Here is a 10,196-nt window from a genome sequence, read left to right as displayed (position 1 = left end):
ATTTCCAACATGTATCAATTTTGAGCGATCTACACGTTAAAAGATAAATTCTATTTTTATACTTTTTGTAAGGGAGTTTCTACTCTTGAGTTATCAAGTTAGGTTTTCTTTTAAATTTATAATACTTGTTTTATGTATTTAGTATGTTTCAAGCTTAAATTAAGTGACAGAAAAATAAAAGTATAAAAATTTACTATGACACAAAATGGGATGCTTTCCTTAAAGAATTCTCCAGAATTCTATAGAATTTTCCTGAATTGTTACCACATTAAGACATACAATTTATTTTAAAAAATTGAAGCATATTGTTTATTATTATATAAATTTAATACATTATTAATAATACTAAATATATATATGGAAATTCACTTTTAAATCATGCATGTGCCTGCAGTTATATGAAAAGAAATTCCAATTAAAATTCAACAAAACAATATTTTTTTAAACTTTTATTATTGAAGAATAAAAATCTCGAAAAGAAAAGCATGAGATCGACTACATAAAAGTTTTTCACAAACTTTTTCCCTTCATTTTACTAAAATAGATATAAATCCAAAAGCCGTGTATTTTTTAATTAGTTCCTTCGAATTCAACAGGTAAAACTGACGTGATCATGTGATAGAAACTTTTCCCCCTCCATGACGTATTGCAAAAGTTCAGAGAGGAGCAAGCAACACGTGTTTATTTTGTTTGTTTTTTTCAATCATTAGGTTTGCCGAAAACCTTATGCGTCATCAGATCGCCAATTGGAATTTCAGTTATTCTTAGAAATAGAAATCATTTACATTTATAATTAGTATTCGATTGCGAGTGTGTAAGATTATAATTCTAAATTTTATTTCCGTTTTTAAGAGATATTTCTGAAGCAATTCTGGAATTTATCTAGTCAGATGATGAAATTAAGATTAATATTGACTCAGACATGTCGCCAAAGTAGCAATAAGTACTCGTAACATGGTAGTCATAAAGTCATGTCATGATCAAAGCTAGATCCGCCCAGAAAGCAAGTAGCGCAATTGGATGCAAATTTAAAGGTGCGTAAATGACATATCGTATGTGAACTTTGAACTGTCAGTGTGTGAAATTGAGTATAAATAATTTTGTTTTACTGGAATAAGTCCTCTTTAGAATTAATTTAATTGTGTCTAACCACTTACGTGAGGATACTTTTGTTTGTAAGTTTTATGTTCAGCCATTTAATTTTGTTTCAAGTTTGAGCAGGAAAAATTGAGCAAAATTGTCACTCACTATTTTAATTTCAAAAGCTATTTAAGTTTTTTTTTGTATTGTACAGGTTGTGGCATGTTTTGTAATTTATTAACTTTCCTTTCAAAGCATTTTATTTTAATTACATAGTTCTGCAAATCGAGTAAAGCTTGTTTAATATATATTTTGATTCTGAATTTTCTCGAATGTTTATTCGCGTATGAGCACCTAACATCAAACCTAATTGTAAACTAGTCTTTGTAAATTGTTTTATTTTGTAAACTTTTTTTTCCCTGCATTTTTCCAAAATTTTGTTCTTAAAAAAACTAAACTGGCATAAAATTTCTTTATTTTAAAATGTTTTAAGTTCGTTTAATCTTAATATATGGGGCTCCTATTGCCTGAGCTTATTACGATCGTTCTTAAATTTAACTTTTTTTTTTTTTAAAGAAATTTTAAGTGTTGACTGATGACATATATTTTAAATATTTAAAGCTAGAGGAATTCACCTAATTAATGTAATTTTTTTTTTACAGTTGTAATTTAACTTTTAATGCGTATGTATATAATGCCTTTTAATTAAAACTGAAATATTCTTTAATTCTAGAAAGTCTAGTTCACTACTTTTTGAATATAAAATGGCAAATCCTGAAGCTGAAACCCAACAACAAACTACTGCTAGTCCAGAAATGAAGAGTGAGTTTCTGGAAAAAGTGTCAGAACTCCCTGCTATGAGTAGTGCTATGGAATATGGCTCTGCTGTGTACAATCAAGTGAAAGGATTAAATAGATTTACTTCAGCTGCTCTTACTGCTGCTGAATCAACAGCTCTTTATCTTGCTGTAACTGCTAAACCATTTTTGGAAAAAGTGCAACCACAAGGTAATTTTTAAGTTTTTAAAAATTCCAGTTTTATAATCTAATTTTAATATTTGATATGTAATGGAGTCAATGAGTTTTTATTTTAATATGTAAGATTATTTTTGCGAAGTTTGACTTGTTCCAATAAATGGTCATATTGACATAGAAATTGTATTGTTAAAAACTAAAATTTTCGTAGAAAATTTGCAAATTGTTTTAACTCTTTAAAATCTTTTTGCTTATTTTATTTTTATGTAATAACTTGAAGATCTAAAACTTTATAGATCTAAATTGTTTGATTTGTATAAATAAACTTCCGAGAGTAAGTGCTTAGTTGTATTAATGTTAATCCAAAATTATAAGAAATCAAAGAATAGAATTTTTATTTTATTGCATGTTAGATTTTATTTATTAATCTTTTAATGTTTCAAATTCTTTGGTACAATTTTTTATATCTATTTTTCTCACTGTGAACTTTATTTTATTTTACTAAAGTTCTTTAAGTAACTGAATGTTTAGTTATATATAAAATTTTTTCTAATTCTTTTATAAATTTTTTTCTCTTTATAATACAAAACCTCTTTTTAAACTTATGAACATAAAATGTAGGAATATTAAAAAAAAAAAAATTTTCAGTGAAAAATAAATTTTGTTTTTAAAACATTTAATTTTACTGGATATTTAAAATTTTTTCTAAATTGATGACTGATATAACTTACAGGAAAATTAAATAATATAGAATTTAATCATAAACTAATTTTTTTTAAGTATTAAATATTCAAAATATATTTAAATTAAACTTATTTATTTTTTTAATCGCAAACCTTTTTCTTTATTGGTGTCACAAATTTTGAAAATTATCTATTTTTATAAATATTTCTTTTTTATTAGATTTTATAGGTTGATATCTCTTTTTTTGCATTAATTATCTTTAATTTCCTAAAATGCTGTAACTATTTTCCTAAATTGTTGAACTTAATTGAATTGTATGGTTGCACATTTTAATAAGAGTCTAAACAAAAGCAAAACTCCCTTGTCCATTTTTTGAATTTCTTGACAAAAGATATTAACAGGTGCCAAGTTTAATTAAAATTGAAAAAAGTAAAAAATGTAGTGGTGTTTACTCTGAGGTGGCTACAAGTTTATACCCTTAGTCTGTTTTTCTGAGATATTTCTTTAGTTTCTCACGGACTTGGTAGCTGTTCCGCAGATCATGTTGCGGAAATCTTCCCCATTTAGCCATTTTTTAAAACTGTTTTTATGTATTTAAACATCAAAGAAAAAAAAAATTAATCTAGCATTTTCAGTTAGGAGTAGGTAAATATTAAAACTTTCATGCATCCTACAATATGTTTGTTTTTGGCCAGGGCGATTGAGTTGTTATATTGAAATTGTGATTGTAATTTGTTTTTAAAATTTGTTGAAGAGAGCTTAAGACCTTGATCTAGAATTTTTACAATTCCTGGTTCTTAATATGAATAAATGATTCAGTTATAATTACAGTATATTTTCCTTAAAGTGTCACATAATGAAATATGTAACTAAATTTATTGTTTGGGATAGTGTTTCTCTACGTTTAAAATGACTAAGTCCTTCTAATATTTTAGACAAGTTGAGAAAAAATCATGTTAAAGATTTAATTTGTTTTGACTAAATCCTAGAACAAGTCTGGTGTAAAGAAAGAATTCTCAGAGCCTAATAATTTTCCAGAATGCAGTTCTTTTGGTGTGAAATTTCTTTTAAAATTATAGTAACTGGCATTATAATGTGTTAAATGTCAAAATACATTTCAATTATTTTAATAGTAATTTTAAACACTTTAAAGTTCCACTCATTAACTTAAAGAATAAAAATTTATTAACAAATTTGCATATAAAGTTTTCTATTTTGTTTTATTTAAAATTTTCTTTCCAGAGTGTAAGTTGATAGGGCATTATGATAAAATAAACTTAAAAAATTATATATATATTAATATTTTATGTTGTACTTATTCATCTTTCTTAAGCCTTATTTGTACAAAACATTTTTATTTAGAAACTAAATTTAATAAGTCTTGAAGTCATGTTGTCTATTTTATTTGGTCTCAGACTAAAAAGTTATTAAGATCTCACTAACAGACAGCTTTAATTTTATCAACAACCTAAAGATGTTACACATATGTTAGTAGTACAAAAGTCTACTTGTATAAAATTTCATTTTTTTTTTTTTTTAAATGAGAAATTTAGAGGAGTAATGTATTTGTCTCCTTCAAAAATTATATGCCCAGGGTTGTTTTGATACTTTGTGTGTATTGCAAAACTGCTATGCCCATAGTATTTTTTTCTTTCTTTTACTTTAAAAAGTTTGAAGATGTCCGAAATCTCAATCGTTAAAACAAGAGTATTTTGTAGTGATTGATATCTGTAATTAAAATATTTCAGGATTACTGTTATAATTTTATCTTTATACAAGTTTTCTTTAATTTATTTTAGCTAAAGTCATTGATCAACTTGCTTGCAAAGGTTTAGTTGCCATGGAAGAAAAAGTTCCATTTCTTACGATGCCTCCAGAACAACTTGTTGAAGAAACAAGGAAAATAACTTCTTCTACTCTTGACTTTGCTAATCAAAAAGTGGATGATATAAAAACCTATGGCACTGAAACTTTAAATAATGTTAAAAGCTATGGTGTAGAAACTGCTTCTAAAGTTTTGAACCAAACTGAAAACTTGGTTGATGCCTATTTACCTCCAGCTTTTGGTGAAGGTTAGTCTTAAATATTTTTTAATTACAGTTTAAACTAATTTGAAACAAGTTAACTCAGTTATAAACTACTCTAGTTTCGAAATTAAATGCAATATTGTGCTGTTAGTTTATTCCGGGTCCTGCAAAAAAGGATTTGAGCTTCTAAAAATTCATTGTAGCATTGACTAAGGTTTATAATCCTTTAGAAATTTTTTAATTTATTACGAAATCAAATTTTTAACAGGAAATAATTTTAGCAAAACTATTAATGGTTTTCAGATTACGATTTTTTAAATTTATCATTACGTTTTAACTGTTCTCTATATTAAAAAAAAATTATCTTCTTAACTTAGAATAACTTTGCTTTTGCATGAATTTAAAATATGGATTTAGATTTTTCTTTGCAAATTATCCACAGTCCTGTACATAAAAATCTTATTTTAACCTGCATTTTTCTCTATAATCAAATTGGTTTTGCCTTGTTATTGAATAAGGAAGTAGTCCATAATGTGAAAACATCCTCCAGATTTTTGCCCATTTGCTAAACTGCCATTGGGTTTAATTGGCATTTCTTTTTATTCTTTACAAAACTCTCAATTTCTCTTGTATGTCATTTAAATTTACCTTTATGAGTAAATTTGGCTCTTGTACTAAAAATTTAATTTTTGTCTCTGTAATATTTGATGTTTGAAGTTCTAAAACATTTTTTTAATTTTTTAGGATCTCCTGAAGCTTCAACTCAAAGTTCCTCTATGTATGATCGGGCTTCTAAACTAACCAGCAAAATTGGATTACGTTTGTATGGTCATGGTGTGGAGCGTGTTATGGTTGTCCATCGTGTTTCAGAGGAATATGCTTCAAAACTGTCTTACATTCTTGAACTTGTAAGTTAAATATGTTTTTATATATTTTTTCGTAAAGAAAATTTAATTCATTAAATATCTTGATTATTTAGAAGGCTCTTATTCCATATTTGGCATGGAGTTGTTAGTTTTCAGAATTTGCATTGAAAAGAAACTATGCAAGTCATGATATGAATTGATTACAATACCATATTGGTAGAAATCTGTTATAGAAACAGATGAAAATTGACTGCATATTTTTTTTTCAAATACAGCTTAAAATATGTAGAAGTATTGTGATAAATTAATGGTTATTATGGTTAAAGTTTCGTATTACTTTTGATAAATTAAACATATGTCTAAACATAGGAGCTCGAAACTTCAATTTAAATCTTTCAGATTCAGAAAAAGTTGGCATGTTCAATTTGGGTGTTATAGTAATATTAATCATTCCTGTGAAATGAAAAAATTCTTAATAGTTATAATTAAAATATTGATTCTAAAGTGTGTGCTATATACTAATTTCAACCATGAGTTAGACTATTAGAACAAAATCTCTTAGATTCGTCTGAAAACTAACATGGAGAGTTAATAACATTTCAAAGTAGGTTATAACATAAATTTGCAATATTTTACTAATAGTAAAAGAAGTTATTCAAAAAGAAATGAGTTGATTGTATATGTGAAGAATTACGAACAAGATGACTAGAATACTAAATATACTTTCTAGAAAATTAAGTTATTAGATGTAACAAAATTTAATATGCATGAGTGTCTTTGTGGGCAGCAAAAGGACTTGCACCTGCTAAAAAACTAATAATATAATTGTATTTCGTTCTTAAGTGGTAATTGCTGGAATTGCCTGGTCAGTAGGGCATTGAACTATTGTTCGAGAGGATGGGAGTTCGCATCCAGCCAGCTGAAGAATCCCAGTGTATTAAATGGTGGTGCACGTTAAATCTATCTGGGTCACAAAGTCCTCAAAGTTTATATCACGAATACCTCTGGGGGTACTGATCCAGGAGTTTCCTTGTTTTCTGGATTTGGTTCAAAATTACGAGGCTGCGGAGTTGAACATTGGTAGCTGTAAACTCAAAATTGGGTCTGCTGATCAACGAGGGTTATAAAATAAAATGCTTAATGTGTCATAATAACTAAGACATGTAGCAAAGTTTTTTTTTAAATATTTGGTCAACTATTGTTTTAAAAGCTTTGAATTATGGACGTAGTCTTAGCAATTTCGGATAGTATTTCTCAAAAACAAAACATTTATGCAATTTATGTATTTTTGAAATAACATATTTTTGGGGATAACATTCTAATAATAAGAGAATTTTTTTTCATTGCTTTTGTTATGTTTTAAATTGCTGGAATAGTTTCTTACTAAAATACTTAGCTATACTTATACTAATACCTAGCTATGCTTATACTAATACCTAGCTAAGCTTTAGTTTAAAATTCAGTAACATTTAGAATGATAGATTAGTTTATAGATAATTAGATTGTTCCTCTCAGCAAGTTGTGCACAATTGCTCAAATTTAAAAATTTTCACTTTGATATTCTGTATCAATTGACAAATTCTAATTTACGTATTTTAATTTTGGAATTTTAAACCTTGTTTAATCTACTGATCAGGTTAATCAGCTAAAACAAAATGTGGCCAATAAATCTGTACAGGAAGTTGTTGATGAAGCCAAATTGAAAGCAACTTGGGTTTGGGATGAACTGAACAAAGAACCATCTGCATCTGACGAAGCTGAAAAGGTAATTTCAATTAATTCACTCATAATTGAAATTTTTCCCTTATAAATTTCCATATTCTTAAGCATTGACTCTTGCAAAATGTGTGCTTGCTTTAAACTATTTTCCTCATTTTCATGAAACCTACCATCGTAACCCTTTCAAGACTAGTTTTCTGTTCAAATTAAATTACTGACTTTAATAGATCAAATAAGGGGAAAATGACAATATTCTGCCAATTAGAAGTAAACAATTGGACTGAAATGTTATTGTATTACCACAGAAAACCAGTGAAACATGTGTTTGTAAAAAATTCAGGCTTATTTAGCTCATGAGCGTTTTGAAAATATCTGTGGAATATACCTGTCCAAATGGGATTGAAAGGTTAAAACTTGAATGCTAACTATTAAGGTTTAAATCTAATTAAAATTATTTGAAGATTTATTGGTGAATTATTGAAGATTTTATGGAATTAACTAGAAATTTCTATCAGTTAAACTCAATTAATACTTTAAAATTTTATTTCTCATAGTTATTTTTGCAAAAATTATAGAGAGCCCCTTTAACAAACTATAATTTCCAAAAGATGGCAGACTTTAAATGGTATATAATATAAAGTCAATATTTAAAAAAAAAAAAATCGTACTATAAAACATATTATCCGCAAATTAAGTGTAATTGCAAATAGCTGTTTCAATGTTAAGATAAAATATTTTCATTGTTAAAATTAATAGGGAAGGAAAAAAAATCGCAGAATACGAAACTAGAACACAAACTTGCCCAATAGTCCTATCGGGCTCTTTTGCCATCAAAATGTTTAATTGATAACATTTGTCATGCCATGATTTTGGGAAAAATAGTGTTTAAAAAACAAATATTTGCACAGGAAGGTTATGAATTCGTTAAACTTAATTAGATTTTTTTGGGCCCAATAGAGAAATTTCTCTAGAAATGAGTTTCCTATGTGTCTAGTGGAATGAAAGATAGAAAATATCTGATTATATAAAGCTAGAGTTTTTGTTTAAATTAGTTTTTTTTTCTTTCACTGAACGTATTAGTTTTAAAGAAATTTTATAGAATGTAAGTAATGAATGCATTGTTTCAGAGTCTTGAACAAAGAGCACTTTCTCTGGCCCGTAGAACAACTTCAGTTCTTGTACATGTTTACACTACATCAACTTTACCTCTAGCTTCCCTTCCCTCAACCTATCAGGATGGTGTTCAAACTGCTCAAAGATATGCCACGGAACTTTTCACCCAACTTGATCAGGTATAGTTTTTACATTAACATCAGTAATCTTTTTGTTTTCAGCAAATGTTCCGATTTAAATCTTCAAAAATGTGTTTATTAATCTAACTATTTTAAAATCTACTGAAAAATGTTTCTCTCAATTTTTACTTTTTTTCACTTTGTGGTTGACAAACTTGTTTTAATTACTTAAAGTGCTTGAAAATTTTTTTGTAAATTACTGCTATCGAAGTGTTTTTCTATTGGAATCTAATATTTCAAATGTGCTGTTTAAATATAATTCCAGTTATAATAGAAAGAGATTGAATCATTATCTGGATAATCCTTAGGACATTAGAGAATTTTATTTTCTATCAAACATTTGAATATAATCCAAACATCTGTAAAAGTGTCTCTGTTAAGCATTTAGTTTATTTATTGAAATTGATTAAATATAGGTGTTTATTATAGCTTTTTTTTTCCAAATTATTTTTTTATAATTGTAAGTTTTAAATTTACCTTAAAATTTAACAGGAGTTGAGTTGAAATTAAGAAAAATATTTGTTAATGTGAGGTCTTTTTTTTTTTCATGCTAAAAATCTGTTTTTTTTTTTAACTATTTTACTTTATATTTTTTACAGGCTACTAATGCTGGTGAAATAACAATAAATTTGTTACAAACAGTTCGACAAAAAGTTGCTTCATTGGAAGAAGTTATTCAAAGTTTGAAATCCCAAGAAATTGAAATGGTAAATTTGAAAGAATTTAATAAGTAATTTTATTTAAATCTTTTTAAGAAAAATTCATTATCTTCAATGAATTTGTATTTTTTTTCAGTTTTAAATTTTTTGTTTTTATATTCTCTGAATGATGTTTACTGAACTTAGATAACTCCAAGCCAATAATAAACTTGTTTTAAAAATTTTTAAATTTAAAGCTTTCATACCGTTTTTGAAATTGTTTTAATATTTTTCATTAAAGAAATGTAAAACTTAACTATATGTCTAAAATCATAATGCCAATGCTATACCATTTTTATTTTTTAACAGAATTAAATTTGAGGTTGATATTTAAGTTGGCCATAATAAAATTTTGAATCTTGTGATAGGTCTAACTCCAAACATATTTGCAAGGTTATCACTTTTATGTTAAAAGCAAATTAATATATATATATATAAAATTTGCAGTTAAAAATTGCAATAGGAAAAGTTAGTAGTTTTTTTAAAATTTGTCTCTTTTTTTTTTCGGTTAAAGTATTGTGAAGTTCCTTTTTCTAAAAAGACATTAAAAACTTTTCATGCGCTAAACTTTATTTTTGTTTCTTTTCAAGGAGGAAATGAATCAAGAAAATGTTGCTAAGGGTCATGAAGCAGAAGATAAAACTTCTTAAACATAAAAGTGAACATGTATAGTTAGTGTTAAATGTTTCAATATTTTAAAGAAATTTTCTATTGTATTTTTATAATAATAAAATGTTTTTGTATTGTATCTTTGTTTTTTGTATAGTCTACTTATCTTAAATTCACATGTAATCTATTGTTTCTTCTGCATTTTGAAATTTATCCTTAAAGGAGAATTTATAAGAATTAATTAAA

General features: G+C 26.4%; 1 protein-coding gene across 5 annotated transcripts; it reads left to right on the top strand.

Annotated features, from left to right (window-relative positions):
• Window positions 1–701: 701 nt before the first annotated feature.
• Window positions 702–10,089, top strand: LOC107450821 (perilipin-3). 5 transcript variants are annotated; one of them, XM_016066727.3, is made up of 8 exons: window positions 702–1,034; window positions 1,814–2,088; window positions 4,539–4,811; window positions 5,511–5,674; window positions 7,269–7,397; window positions 8,479–8,643; window positions 9,243–9,350; window positions 9,932–10,089. In XM_016066727.3, exons 2-8 carry the CDS (start codon window positions 1,845–1,847, stop codon window positions 9,989–9,991), a joined length of 1,143 nt encoding a protein of 380 aa, XP_015922213.1. In that variant the 5' UTR covers window positions 702–1,034; window positions 1,814–1,844; the 3' UTR covers window positions 9,992–10,089. The 5 variants fall into 5 exon arrangements, with proteins under 5 accessions (XP_015922213.1, XP_015922212.1, XP_071037438.1 ...); XM_016066726.3 differs by having other exon boundaries at window positions 969–1,175; XM_071181337.1 differs by lacking the exon at window positions 702–1,034 and adding an exon at window positions 1,229–1,369.
• Window positions 10,090–10,196: the final 107 nt, after the last annotated feature.

This window comes from Parasteatoda tepidariorum, chromosome 5 (assembly GCF_043381705.1).
Source record: "Parasteatoda tepidariorum isolate YZ-2023 chromosome 5, CAS_Ptep_4.0, whole genome shotgun sequence".
NCBI classification, from domain to species: domain Eukaryota; kingdom Metazoa; phylum Arthropoda; class Arachnida; order Araneae; family Theridiidae; genus Parasteatoda; species Parasteatoda tepidariorum.
This window is presented reverse-complemented; position numbering and strand designations above follow the sequence as displayed.